The sequence below is a fragment of the Leucoraja erinacea genome, chromosome 24, assembly GCF_028641065.1.
Source record: "Leucoraja erinacea ecotype New England chromosome 24, Leri_hhj_1, whole genome shotgun sequence".
NCBI classification, from domain to species: Eukaryota; Metazoa; Chordata; class Chondrichthyes; order Rajiformes; family Rajidae; genus Leucoraja; species Leucoraja erinaceus.
Genome location: NC_073400.1, coordinates 20,413,777 through 20,429,175, shown reverse-complemented (window position 1 = coordinate 20,429,175; position 15,399 = coordinate 20,413,777). Strand labels below are relative to the sequence as shown.

The 15,399-nt window shown below is 41.5% G+C and overlaps 1 protein-coding gene across 2 annotated transcripts in view; it reads right to left on the bottom strand.

Moving 5' to 3' along the window:
* Positions 1–3,323: 3,323 nt before the first annotated feature.
* Positions 3,324–15,399, bottom strand: part of LOC129708753 (NACHT, LRR and PYD domains-containing protein 3-like) — a 30,347-nt gene continuing 18,271 nt past the window's right edge. For both annotated transcript variants that reach the window (XM_055654715.1, XM_055654716.1), the window contains exons 5-14: positions 14,229–14,391; positions 14,075–14,140; positions 10,269–11,973; positions 8,720–8,806; positions 8,409–8,579; positions 8,144–8,302; positions 7,783–7,953; positions 7,422–7,595; positions 7,130–7,297; positions 3,324–6,976 (exon numbers count right to left, since the gene is read on the bottom strand). In XM_055654715.1, coding sequence (XP_055510690.1) covers positions 6,889–6,976; positions 7,130–7,297; positions 7,422–7,595; positions 7,783–7,953; positions 8,144–8,302; positions 8,409–8,579; positions 8,720–8,806; positions 10,269–11,973; positions 14,075–14,140; positions 14,229–14,391 — 2,952 coding nt within the window. In that variant the 3' untranslated portion in view covers positions 3,324–6,888. The remainder of the gene's footprint in view (positions 6,977–7,129; positions 7,298–7,421; positions 7,596–7,782; positions 7,954–8,143; positions 8,303–8,408; positions 8,580–8,719; positions 8,807–10,268; positions 11,974–14,074; positions 14,141–14,228; positions 14,392–15,399) is intronic.

The following is a 15,399-nucleotide window of genomic DNA, read 5'->3' as shown; positions in this document are numbered from 1 at the left end:
CACATGTTTCGGTGAGATCTTCAATATACAATGTTCCTTCGTACAATACGCAATTTGCTCATAAAGACAACGGTGAATTGTTTGTGGAGGGAATACGTTTGTCTTGCATTGCGAGGTGTACCACCTAATTTAAGTGTATGTCGTGCTCTCATTTGCACATATACAACTGAAGTTATAGATAGCGCAAGGATTGTAATGCCTGACTTGCAGGTATATGAATGTAAATCTAACAATTTACTTTGGATGTATATTGGCCAGTCGAAATTGTATTCACTGTGGCAAAAGGAGACACTAGGTTGCGTTGGCGGACAAAATTAAGGATAATCCACTTAGATGTTGGCACTACATTAAGGAAGAGTTGGTAACTGGAGAAATAAGAGGAACCTTGAAATCCAAAGTGGATTCAGAAGTCGGAGGAGGAAAGCGACTTGGGAATGCAGATGCAGTATTCCTAAAGAGAAAGTTAGCAAGTTGACTCGGTAGTAAGGAAGGCAGATGTAAAGTTAGCATTTATTTCGAGACGATTAAAATACATATACTTGGATATGATGCAGAGGCTTTATAAGGCTCTGGTCAGACCGCATTTGTATTATTTTGAGCTTCTGAGCCCCATATATGAAAGTCTTTGCGTTGGACAAAGTCCAGAGCAGGTTAACGAGAATGATGCCCGTATATAATGGATGTGGAGAGGATTTACCCACCAGATTGAGAATTATAGGGCCCAACTCAGAATAAAAAGACATACCTGCAGATAGGAGATTAGAAGGATCTGTTTAGTCACAGGGTGGTGTAACTATGGAATCCATTGCCACGGGTGGCTGTGAAGGCCTTTATTGATTATTTTTAAAGCGGAGATTGACAGTTTCTTGACTGGTAAAGGGTATCAATGGATAAGGAGAGGGCTGAAGAATGAGGGTTATTTGGCCTAATTCTGCTTCTGTTACATGAATTTAAGAAAGTGGTCATCCATTAGTGCAGCCATATGAGAACAGCTCAATGAATTTGCTCAATGGAAAGTTCACCTATCATATTCCCGCAGCAAAAAAAATACACGAGGACGAGAGGACGTGCTGAAATTACAGGAGGATATCCCGCATTAGAATCGCTAAGGTGATGAGTGGCCTAACCCGTAAGGATGTAGATACATCTCCCAAGCTTGATCGAAAACACTATGGGAAGCAAGAGAATAAATTGTTGCAACACAACCTCCCACTCCTTTCTGCCTTCTGCAGAGGTCATTACCTACTTAGGTCTTAGTTTATTCACCTTCCCCTACCAAACCGCTAGCTCCCCAGGTACCTTCCTCTGCAACCACAGGAAATGTCTCGTTTGCACTGTGCCTCCTCCCTCACCAACATCCAAGGTCTTCCCGATGAGACAGCGGTTCATATGCACTTCATGGAACCTCATATACGGCTTTCGGTGCACATGCTTAGGTCACTTCTACTTTGTCCAGAGCAAGCGTAACTAGACATATATCTCTAGTTTGACCTCGGTTTGTTTGCAATATTATATTTGTTCTCCTTTGTGCAACCAGAGACTGTTCTGGGTGGTTCACCGTAACATTCACCATTGACCGATTTGTGGCCATTTTTTGTCAGAAGTTGAAAACAAAGTATTGCAGTGAGAAAAATTCAGCCGCAGTCTTAGCAACAACTGGCATCGTGCTTTGTATAAAAAAAACATACCATTTTATTTTATATTCGTACCTGCAGAGGCGATTGATAATGTACCATGGTTTTGTGATACAAAGAAAAGCTTTTATACCCCGTTGCTGCCCTTTGTTGTTATTCTTTTGCTTAACGCACTGACGGTCAGACACATTTCATTGGCAAGTCAGGTCCGTAAGCGACTTGGGGAACAGAACAATGGGGATTCACGCAGTGACCCGGAGATGGAGAACAGAAAGAAATCAATGGTTTTACTCTTCACCCTTTCGGCAGTTTCATTTTGTTGTGGATGAATAAAAATATTACAATATTGCTGGCACAAATCCAAAAAAATACACCTAATCTGAATATATCTTTGCACAAGTAGCGTACATGCTCCAGAGTTTGTGTATTCACAAATACATTTATATATGGTATTAAGCGGGTAACGTTTAGAGAACAGTTGGAACTTGTTGTGAAATATCCTTTTACTAGAATTGTTCAATTAATTAGAAAGCAAAAAACAATCTAAAACAGATGGCCGTCCCTGAATTTGAATTTCATCCAAGTTGAACTGGCCATTCCGTAATGCGCTGATCATTTCTGAATAATCCAGGAACTGAAGAGAAACATAACGCGAACGCATATCAATTTCGGAGTGTTTTATTTCCCTTTTTATTTACTTTGAAGGAGACGCGTAATGTTCATCTTAATATTTGTGTTTTCCACTTAAAACTAAAGAAAGTAAATGTCTATGCACACAACACAGAGTAAAAATGAGGGAAAGAGAATGTTGTACCTTAATATTAATAATAATAATACATTTTATTTAGGACTCAAGGTCCAGACAAGGGGCAACATTACATAAAAATGCATTGTATATTAAAATATACCATAAAGTACATATAAAATCTTAGTATATCACTTATAAAAGCATCATAAATTATATATTGTGTTATGCTACATGTTCTCAGGCAGAATGACATCACATTACCTCTTGCTCGCCCGATATTCTACTATCTAAGTCAAATCTATCTTTCCAATCTACTACCATAATCAAAGCAGTGAATGTACCGCTGCAGCCTTTCATCGCTCTTCCTTTCCTCCTAAAATATTACCTTTGTTTTATTTTCGTGAAAAGCTTTGTCTGCTAGCGTGTTTGAACCTCGTTGACCACTTTTGTGTCAAGCGCCTTGTGTACAGTAGCGAAGGGACTGGTTAAAAATACATATGATTTCAATTTCTCCATTGTATAAAAGCAATATTATTACGGGCACTCGGAATCAAACAATGTGTTCTCAGAATCGTTTCACTCTAAATGGCCTACCCCTAAATGGCCCTAATCTTAAACTGTGACCCCTGGTTCTGGACTCCAACATCAGGACATTTTTTCTGCATCCACCCTGTCCAATCCTCTAAGAATGTTTATGTTTCTATAAGATCCATTCTCATCCTTCTAAATTCCAGCTAATTCAAGCCCAGCCGACCCATTCTTTCATCATTCATCAGTCCTGCCATCCTGGGAATTCTCCTGGTGACATTAACCTGGTCAAATTAATCTCATGTTGCATGACATATTTAACCATCCATGTTAAACAATTATGTTTGTATGAATTTTTGTAGTAATCATTTCTGTTATGAGTAGCTAACCTAAAAAAAACCATGACAACTTAATTCTGTACAAAATATATTTATTGGAACTAATTAAAAACACTAATGTTTTACAACTATTACAAAATTACACTAAAAAGCAGAAAATGCATTGTTCTGGATAATGATAGGAAATTACATGTTGTACTGCAACTTTTCTACTTCATCCATTGTTCACCATTTAAAATACAACTTCAACAGTTATAACACCATTAAGTAGTTTGAAGGGTCTCCACCCGAAATGTCACCTATCCATGTTCTTCAGAGGAGATGCCTGACCTGCTGAAGTACTCCAGTACTTTGCATGCTTATTAATCTGCATCTGCAGTTCCCTGTTTTTACATTTCCCTTAAAGTGAATTGGATATGGCACGATTTACAACCAATGAACGTGATCTGGAATGTTAGATTGCATGGGATCCAAGGTGGGCTAGGCACTACATGACAACTGGCTTGGTGGAAGTGGTCAGAGTACGGCAGTGATGGGCTATTATACCTGTTGAAGACTTGATAAATATTATGCCTCAAGGATTAGTGCTGGTTTCACTGTTCTTTATTCATGTTAATGATTTGGACGAGATTGGGATTGACATTAAGAAGTTTTCAGGCAAAGGTTAATGGTTTAACATTCAGTGAAGAAAGTTACCCAAGATAACAATGGGTTCTAGATCAAATGGATCACCAGGCCAAGATATAACAAATGGAGTTCAATGCAGATCAATGCGAGATATTACATTGGCAAAGCAAAGCATGGCAGGGCACACACGGTATATGGCAGAGACCGAGTGTGCTGTACAACTGCAGGACCACGGCATACAGCCACATAATTCCATGAAAATTGAAACCCAGATCAACAAATTGAAGGTGGTGTTTGACACACTTGCATTCAACTATCTGGATACCGAGTAGAAGTGTTGGGATTTCATGTACAAGTTATTGGTGGAACCAGAGTGTGTGCCTACTATCGTCATCTACATCTTGGAAGGATGTCATTAAGCTGAAATGCTAAAATGATTCATAAGGATGTTACTGGGACCAGAGTGGTTAGCTTCAAAGTAGAGGCTAGATGGGTTTGGACTTTTTTTCCTGGACCATGGGAATTTGATGGATGACATTAGAAGTATACAAAATAACGAAGAACATTGATAAGGTAAATTGTGACTGGCTTTCTCCCAAGGCATAATTCTAAAGCTAGAGGTCATAGATGCAAGGCAAGAGGAAACATGTGAAGAGGCCTGAAGGGTAACCTTTTCCACACTATGAGGTTAGTGGCCATCTGGAAGAATCACTGGCGGGACTGACGTATGATGAAAGAATGGATCGACTGGGCTGGTATCCACTGGAATTTAGAAGGATGAGAGGCTATCTTATAGAAACATAAAATTCTTAAAAGATTGGACAGGTTAGATGCAGGTAAAATGTTCTGGATGATGGGGGAGGCCAGAACCAGGGGTCACAATTTAAGAATAAGGGGGAGGCCAGAACCAGGGGTCACAATTTAAGAATATGGGGTAGGCCATTTTGGACTGAGATGAGGAAAAACTTTTTCACCTAGTTGTGAATCTGTGGAATTCTCTGCCACAAAAGGCAGTGGAGGCCAATTCACTGATGTTTTCAAGAGAGAGTTAGATTTAGCTCGGAGGGCTAAGGGAATCAAGGGATGTGGGGATAAAGCCAGAACAGGGTACTGATTTTGGATGATCAGCCATGATCATATTGGCTCAAAGGGCCAAATGGCCTACTCACGCACCTATTTTCTACTTTTCTTTGTTTCTATGGAAGAAGCTGCAAGAGGAAGCTGAAGAAGCAGATGCAATTTACATGTTAAATATATTTAGATAATAAAGGGTTAGAACCAAATAGGCAAATGGGACAAGTTTGGGTAGATATCTTGGTCAGCATGTACTACTTTGGCAGAAGAGCATATTTCAATGCTCCAATTTATTGAAACACACATTGATGATGTAAAACTTTAGTGTTGCTCAGTGAAGACTATTAGTCTGATAAACAGTGCAGCAATTGAAAGCAGACATTTTTACAGCTAGTTTGCATATGCTTGCAGTTCTTGCCTGATCATTATAGTGGAACACAGTCAGAGCCGGACAGAACAGAAACAGGCCCCCACAGCCATGTTGTCCATTCTGGCCAAATAAGCACATTAGACTAGACCCATTTATGTGCATTTGGTCAACAGGCCTCTAAACTCTCACTATTCTTACATCCATCAGAATGTCTTTAAAATGTCATAACCGACGGCCTTTGCAACTTCCTCTAACAGCCCTTCACCCCAACAGGAATATTGTGTCGCTGTACTTTTCCTTTCTCACCTATAAAAGCCTCTAATTTGCTAGCCACCCCCTTACCGAAAGACATACTCTCCCAATCGACTTCAGGTTTTGGCCCAATATCTCCAAAATCATTCTTACTCCAATTTTGGATCTTCATTAGTGGGCCAATCCTATTCTTCTCCGTAACTACTTTAAAACTAATAGAAGTATGGTCACTGATCCCAAAGTGCCCCTGATTGACACTTCAGTCACTTGCCCCACCATGTTCCCTCAGGGGCGGTACAGTGCTGCCTGCTCTCTATATAATGATTCAGGAAGCTTTCTTGGACACATTTAACAAATTTTTCCCCATCCAAGCCATTTACATTATGGACAATTCAGGCAATGTGAAGTTGAAATCTACAAATAGTATCCTATTACTTTTACAGCTATCTGCAATCTCAATACATATCTGCTCCTCCAATTTGTGCTGATTATTGAGAGGACTGAAATATTGACACCAGTGTAATCATACCGCTCCTGTGCCTGTTCTACTCATATCACTGGAGGATCTCAAGAACATCCTCTGAGAATTATAGTCATATCCTCCCTGATCAAAAAGGCAACAAAACCTTCTCTTTTGCCTGCATCTCCATCACACCTGTAGCATCAATACCCTGGAATATTGTGCTGCTAGCTCTGCCCTGCTTACAACCATGTTTTGGTTACACCATGCTTCAACACAGCAGCTGGCGTCAACCTAGAATTTCCCCTAACAAGGCCATTTTGCTATACCTTCACCACATTAGCTGCTGTACCTCTCAGCTAACCAAACAGTCCTCTTAAAAGGCCCGCTGCTCCTCTGCCTCCTCGCTTGAAGCTTCTGAAATGCCAATTCCAAAGTCAAAACCATGCTTCAGAACTAGAAAATAAACATGACAGGTCCGCCAGTACCTAAAAACAATTCAATTACAAAATCACAACTAACACAACCAGAAACATTTACCCAGATTCAATCTATGTTCTTGTTAATTCTGCTGTGCAGTTTTCAATATCTCATCGAACATTTATGTCTTCGTTTTTGTGCATACCTATCAGGCATGCAGTTAAAGAGACATTTTTTTCACACGATGCAATTCATGTTCATCATTGAGATTTGCTTGAAAATTTGCATTTTGTGCTTTAAATAAATGGCTGCAATAGGTTTCAGAAAAAAAGGATGTATCATGCCCAAGTGATCCCGTACACCATCCTCAAAATCTACAGGACAAAGAGCAATCCAAATCTTGATCAAAAGAATCTGATGTGTGGAAATTAAATCATTCACACAATCACCTCCATTCCCTTTTTGTATCCTCGCAGTGACAGCAGATTCTTCTTCTCCTCGGAACTGAATTTATTGTCATCCAGCCTGAAACAAATTTAAGAATACAATGTAACCGATTGTATCAAAGCCCATTACAGAGAGAATAGTGGTAATGGCAATATTTACAGAAAAAAGTCATCCTTAAAAAATGAAGTGTAAATATGTTTTGTGACATTAAAGAGATACTAGAATACTCACTCAAGCTTCCTCAAATTGCTGCAGTCTTGTACGAGTTTGTGGAATGTCTGAACAGATTGGTCTGTAAAGTTGTTAGATGTCAGGTTGAGCATCCACACTGACCGGACTGCACGGAGAGCAGAGTAAAGATCACTCACACATGAATCAGTGAGTTCATTCTTCCAGAATCTGTGGATGAAAAAAAAGAAATCCTAAGAAATGATGCATTCTCCAGTGTTAATCTACACCATTATTAATCATGCTTATGGTTAGATCGTTATTGTAAGCCATTTGTTATGACTCTTGCACTTACCGCAGCTTTTTTAATTGAGGGTACTGGTTCGTCTCCATTGCCTCACATAATATTTTCATGCCCCGATCTCCCAGTTTATTACCACCCAGGTCCAGAACCATCAGCGAGCTGCTTATACTGATCACAGAGGCGACATCTCCGGCACAAGAAGCTGTGAGCCCAACTTCCCAAAGTCTGGAATTCAAAGATATAAATGACAAAGAGGAATAATTGCATTTTAAACCCATGGAGTTCATTGAAGGAATTAGGGATAACTAACATGAAATTATTATGAGCAGCAATACTTACCCATACTACTGATAATGTTTAGCATTACCACTCCAATTATTATCAAACCCGTTTTACATAGACTGGTACATACCGCAGTTCTTCCAGTTGTTGGTTAGATGTCCTCAGAGCTGCAGATACTATTTTAATTCCTGAATCCCCCAGGTCATTTTTACTCAGGTTCAGTGCTCTGAGCGACTGGTACGTACTAACAGCGGAAGCAAGATCCTCAGTGCAACAAGCTGAGAGACTGGTATCATCCAACCTATCCATCAGGAGTTGGGAGGGAAGGAAGAAGCAGAAAACAAGATTGAGAGTGCAAGAAGAAATAATGGGAAAAGAGACAGTGCAAATTATGCAATGTCATGATTACACTGAACAATGGATCTATATTACTAACTGATGTCCAGTAGTGAACAGCGAACCATTATGAAGAGAACGTCTGTGATACTCACTCCAATTCCTCCATTCTACACAGCCCCTTGGGCAGTTGTTGCACTCCTGCATCACCTAACGGATTACTTCCCAGAGACAGAGTTGTCAGTGACTGGTTTATGCTGAGAGCAGAGGAAAGATCCTCGATACAAGCAGCTGTAAGACCATTAGCTTTCATCCTGAGAATCAGGAAGGAGAAAAATGGATAAAGAAATTACAGAGTACACCATATGTAGTCTCAAATGCCAGTAAAATAAAGAACATTTTGCACAATCTGGAACACACCTCAGCTTCTTTATTTTGCAGGCCGGATTCCTCAAAACCACACACAGATTTTTAATTCCAGAATCACCCAGTTTGTTCTCAGTCAAGTCCAATTCCAATAACGATTGATTTTCACTCAGAGCAGAAGCAAGATCCGCAGTACAAGAAGCTGTGAGATTGTTCGCACCCAGTCTGAGGGATCAAAGAACAAGATAAAAAGAACAAAAGATTCAGTCAAATCACTGAGGTATACTGTATTAATGTTTAATAGGTATTAATGATAATGTTTTTACTAATTATATCCCCACAGTTATTCTCAATCTGTTACTTACTGCAGTTCTTCTATTTTACATGTAGGTTCCCTCAGAGCAACAGACAGCAGTTCCACTCCCGAATCACCCAGTTTGTTATTCCATAATCTAAGCAGAGACATTGAGAAATAAATTGAATCAAGTCCTAGATTATGTTTAGGTTTATCATCACATGTACCAAGATACAGTGATATGTTTTTTGTTACAATGTCCATCACTGAATATTATAGATTACAGCAAACACACCAGATGCGCCAGATTTTATGTTAGTCTTACTTCCTGAATATTCCAGGATCATCAGTAATATTCCGGGATCATCGCTGTCTATATCTCTCATTTCTCTTGCCCTTAACCAGTCTGAAGAAGGGTCTCGACCCGAAACGTCACTCATTCCTTCTCTCCAGTGATGCTGCCTGTCCCGCTGGGTTACTCCAGCTTTATGTGTCTATCTTTAGTTTCAGACAATTGGATTTATTCTCCTGACGCTCAATGATTATTCATGTCTGAGGAAACGTATTCATTTGTTTTGTAAAACTGGAAGAGATGGGCGACTTTCCACAAATTCAATGAAAGCATGATTATATCCTGGACTTTACACCATGTATATCTTCTTCTTCTTCTTGGGGTGGGAGATTGCAATATTCATGTGGTCCACCCGGTTTCAACAAATGCAATCAACCTAGCGTGCACAAACAGAAGTTCAAACAGAACAATTTGTCTTACAACTTTAGTCTGTGCACGCCATACGCAGCAAGAGGAAGAAGAAGTATATTTTAAGGGCTAACTTCAGTTTCAGTATCCTATAAAACTCCATTCAGACTCATCACAAGTTTTCAATGCCACAAACTGCTGGTGTGTGCATGTATGTAGTCTTTTACCTCATTTCTATTGAACTGATTGGACAGTATTTGGTGAGTTGTTTTGGCACTTTCAACCCAAGCACGGGCCACTTTACCAAATTTACAAGTTAGCTGCAATGCTTTACCCAAAGACTGACCACTTCAGACAAGAATAAAACACTGCACACCAGGAGAATGCTGGCCTGGCATCAATTGTTGATGAGGAGCCAATGTCATATCAGCTGAATTAATAAATGATGAATGGATTGGAAAAGTAAACTCGGATAACACATTAGCAGCAAGTTATTCCAAGGGTTGAATGACTTTGCAAAGCTGTGATTCGAAAGTAGTAACATCCTCAGTTACTGGATGTTTGGCATTAATACTTCACACCCCTTCACCTTGACAGTCCAGTGGCTGTTCCCATTCCTTGGAACAGACTAGAATGCGGCATCACGATGCCCACTGCATCTCGTACCCTGGCCTGGGTGTAGATACAGTGAAAGGGGACTTTGTTCATACATGCAAGAAGAACACATTTATTACAATTAAATCAATGGATGATATGATAACCGAGTAATATCGCCTCACAGGGATCTACATTAAGCACAAATTCTTTGTGAACCACTAAACAGAACTCTGGTTTCACGCCATGTTTGATCATTTATTCCACCTGCAGCTCCCAACCCCCTACCTCCCAAAGTTGCAGTCGGGGACAAATCAACAATTACCTCAACACTCTGCATTTGTGCAGTCCAGATTCCAGCCACCGCAGCCCATCACACTGAATGGAGCAATTCTGCAGGTCAATGTCATTCATGGTGTCACAGAGCCCAATAACATTAGACAGAACAGCACAGTCAATTGGGTTCATTTGCAATCCATTAAATTTAAGTGTTTTCACCGATCCCACTGTCGACTCAACCAGTGGTTTATACTGACACTCAAACAGGTAGTGGAACATGTTCAGGAGACTAGCTTTACTGGCTTTGCTCTCAGTCTTTGCAATCCGTTTTTGAACTTCCATTTGTATCCAATCATTCACTTGGTAGGTTACTTCAATAGGAAATGGTCCCAAATACTTTTCCAGTGGCTGATGTCTTTTTGAAGAAAGACCAACAAGGAATCTGAGAAATAAATCATATCGCCCATCTTCAACCTTACGGGCTTCCTCGAAAAGCTCCCCGATGTCACCAGGGCCTGCATTTAGGAATTGAGCAAGTGCAGCTATAAACTCTTGCACAGTGAGATGCGTGAATTCATAGACTATATTCTGAACAGAATCATCTCTATCGAAAAGTTCCATCAGAAACCCAGATAAGAACTGGGAAGGTTGCAGCTGGTGCCTGGTCAAGTCTTCATTTCGAAACATAATTTTCCTCTTAGAAACTCCGGCAAAGGCCAGTTCACCAATTTTCAGCAATATATCACGAGGCTTTTGAATATTACTGTGGTTTTCCAGGATGTTATAAATATGATAGGAATACAATTCAGTGATGGTTTGGGGAATTTGCTGCAGTTTTACACTGTTTATGAAGAAGGGGCCTAGAGTTTGACCAAGAATCCAGCAGTAAGAAGGGTTGAAGCTCATAGAGTATAGGATTTTATTCTCTTGCACGTGTTTGAAAACAGCTGCTGCCACTGCCTGTCTTTCAAAAAACCTGTTGAAATATTGTTTACGTTCTGCATGAGCAAATCCCCGGATTTCAGCCCAGAGATCGATCTCAGCCCTTTCCAATAAATACAAGGTGGTGGGGCGACTAGTCAGCAGCACTGAACATCCTGGGAGCAACTTGCGTTGTATTAAAGCATAAACAATGTCAGACACTTCACACCATGTCTCGGGATCATCACACTTGTGCTTAGGCTCTGTATTTCTTCGATTATCTGCAAAATCAATTCCGTCTTTGTATTCATCCAAACCATCAAATATAAACAATAATAGTTCTGGATGTTTCCAGATTTCTTGCAGGATGCTACCAAAGTAAGGATACTGGTCCAGTATCAGTTGCCTCAGGGTGATTTTACAATTAGTATCATTCAACTCACGAAATTTAAAACTGAACACAAATTGGAAATTTTGGTAGATTTTCTCAGTGGCCCAATCATGAACAATCTTTTGCACCATTGTTGTTTTTCCAATCCCTGGATCTCCACTCACAACAACTGACCTCTTGCCCTGGGCAAAACTACTCCAGAACAATTTATCTGTTGGGATTCTTTCAGTCTGATTTTCGTGCCACTCTTCATGTTCTTGGTCTCTCGACAGCAGTTCATGTTCTACATGTTTCCGCTTTCGTTTGCCTGAAATAACTGTAAGGTCAGCATATCGATCATCCAGCTGAAAATCCTTCACCCCGTCATTTTCCCTAATCATGTTCATTCTCAGTTTTTCAGTTTGTTTGCACAGTTTCTCCTTGTGTTTCTGTTGAACACCTTCATTGGAGCAAAGTAATTCACAATATTAATTTTAACTATGCAAGTTATGATTCATTTAAGAGTCACTGACTAATAGAGCACAGAAGCAGACCCTTCGGCCCAACTTATCCATGCCGAAGATACCCATCTCAGCTTGGCCCAATTGCACACATTTGCCATATATCCCTCTAAATCTTTCCCATCCATGTACCTGCCCATAAGTGTTCAGAAGGAGGGTCTCGACCTGAAACGTCACCCATTCTTTCAGTCCAAAGTTGCTGCTCGTCACTCCAGCATTTTGTGTCTTCTAACTTTATTTGGCAGCTTGTTTTACAAACACAATACTCTGTGTGATATTGGGGTGGGGGGGAGGGTGGAGAGGAGAGGAGGGGGGAGGGAAGAAGTGGGGAGAGGAGGAGGGGAGCGGGCTGTGGGCGAGCGAGCTGCGGGGCCCACGGCGAGCAGGCTGCGGGGTGCGTCTGGTTCAGTATGTGAGAATGCACGTGTGCGTTTCTGTGCATGCGTGCGTGTGTGGCATTATCTTTTCCTTCGGCCCGCAAAAAAGTGCCAAATATATAATGTAGCCCTCATGGTGAGTTTGGATCCCCCTGGTTTAAAGGAATATAGTCAAACAGCCAGGTAAAAGACGTGTAAATGCGGCATCTTGACTGCATGGACAAGTTGGGCTCAGGGTCTGTTGCCATATACTATGACATGACGAATTCTGAATGGGAAAGAATGGCATACTTGATAGCGTGTGCCGACGTGGCGCCGACGAACGAGAAGCCGAAGCAAAGAAGTAGAAGCCAAATAACCGAATGGAAACAAAGCCGAATGCAAACTAACCGAAAGGGTGGGACACCTAAAAGCCAACTAACCGAAAGGCTGCATTGCCTAAAAGCAAACTTACCGAATGGCCGCTTTACCGAAACGCCATCTACCCGAAAGGTGGCGGCGCCTACAAGCCAACAAACCTAATGCCCCTCAACAGAAAAGTCAAATAACGGACATGACGTTGCCGGGGGGGCGGGACTTGTCAGACCCCCGCGTCCATCACATCACTGTGGAAGGATGAACATTGTCCCACACCTCCGCTCCACCCGACTCACACCCCGAGGAGGGTGGCCGTGGGAGAGAGGGGGCTGTCACGAGGGATGCGCACCTTCGGCTGCTTACAACTTGGTGCCAATCACCTATGGCTTGTGTGGGAAAATGACCCCCACACTCCCGCCGGTGGAGGGGCACACGCCACAATGACCCCCACAATGAATCCTTGGTTCTGAAAACTACTGCTTACATTTTTCTTTCACCAATGAAATTCATCGGTCAGCACCGGCTACAACCTAGGAGAACCTTCGACCACCTGGCAACCCACTAGGACCTCCTGGCGAACCACCTACGGCACGAGAATTCTCGCTACTCTCCATGGTAGTTTCATTCTGGTCGCAACTAATTTTTCGACATGTTGAAACATTCGCGGCGACCATAATGAGGCCGCAACTAGTTCCCAGAATGCTGCAACTCCTCACGACCATGAAGGCGATTCCCTGGAAACCAACCGCGAACATGTGGCGACCATGTGGCTATTGCTCAGTCTCCTGCAGTCGCCTAAGTGGGACAGGCCCATAATGCTGCTACAAGAGAAGGTCAGAGATTACAGTTTACCTCCTGACAGCACATAGATGGTGGAAAAGATAAGTAGATAGGTTTGAAATGTGCATTGGATAATCCTCTACTTGCCTGGATGAGTGAACTTCCACACTTCCAGTACAAAACAGGAACCCAATTGACTAGAATGCCATCCATCACCTTAAATATTCATTTCCTGCACCACTTGTGCAGTGTGTAACATCATCAAACCACACTGCAATAACCCACCTACACTACACTAACAGCTCCCAAATTTGCAATACAAGGGGGGGTTTCATACATAGATCTGGAAATATTGCCATATCCACATCCTGGAATTCCAGGTCCAAAAGCATTGTACATTTACAGGATTCCATCTGGCAATGAGAAGGGGCTCACTATCATTCATTAGAGTGGATTTCAGTATAAGCCACAAATACTGATTGTGCTTATGGAAAGGGAATAATTACAAAATGAAAATCTAACTTACCTTTTAGGTGGCTGGGAATCTCTGTACAACCCCGGATGAATTTCACGAAATCCTGAATGTCAGTACCTGTTTAAATCATTTAGATTTTATGAATTGCGTATGTGCAAATAGTAAAATGGGAAGAATTCAAGTTCAGCATGTAATGTTTTCTTACCCTTATTCAGTATATCTGTCAACATGTTCTCCAATTTTGGCAATCTATATTCTGTTTTCAGAATGGATTCCCACATTACCCTTCTCGGTACGGAGCCTTTCCCCATCACAAGAGTTACAAGAAGTTTGGAACTGTGGGCCTTATTCCCTTCCTCCTCCACTTTCTGCAAATAATGTCAAATATATTGTGGATCAGAGTGAAAAATAAACACAAGGAATTGACCCGTTCAGTGTGAGGAGCTCTCACAATCAAAATTCACTGAAATAAATTATTCAGATAGAATAAATATTCTGTAACATTTATTTCATGCAATCTGCTGTTCAGCGAATAAGATATTAACTAATCCTTATCTTGGCTTCATTTACATGCCTTACTTTCACTTACTTACTATTGACGTTGTCCATCCTTATCTATATAATTAAAAGTCTCATGACCACTTCCTGTCTGCGCTGTATATTGATTTTAGAAAAAACGCTACCATTTATCGCTGTGATTTTGGCCATCTTACTCAGTCCTCCTCCGCTGAACCAGCCCCGAGGATTTTTCTCATCGATGAAAAGTTTAAAAATTATCAGTGTTTAAATAACCTTGCAATCAGCTGATTGGTCCTCTCGCATGTCAATCATCGCTATGAAGTTAACGCCACTCGGGGGGGGGGGGGGGGGGGGGGGGGGGGGGGGGGGGGGGGGGGGGGGGGGGGGGGGGGGGGGCAGGACAATAAAACCCTGGATGCCTGGCGTGCATCAGTCACTCTGCAAGATCGCGAGGGAGAGACCACGACTGTCATTCTAAGCTGTGAATCAACTGAACCGTGAGTCTGCAATGTAATTGCAATAAATGATTTGTTAACCCTTAATGACAATGCCATGAGTTGTTTGGCCTGCTGCCCTGCCTGTGCTTGGAACTGCAATGCTTTATTAGGTCCGACTGTGTTTGGAAGGAATAAATTCTTTATTAGGTCCGACTGTGTTTGGAAGGAATAAATGCTTCATTTGGTCCGACTGTGTTTGGAAGGAATAAATGCTTTATTAGCTCCGACTGTTTAGTCCAAAAGTCCCGCTCATTTTGTGACTTCCACTTAGTGGACAAGTCGCGCTGATTGCATGATTTCCAGCTGAGTTGGCGCTGATCGCGAAAGTGCCACTGACTCTGGTAGCCCCACAGTGGAGGG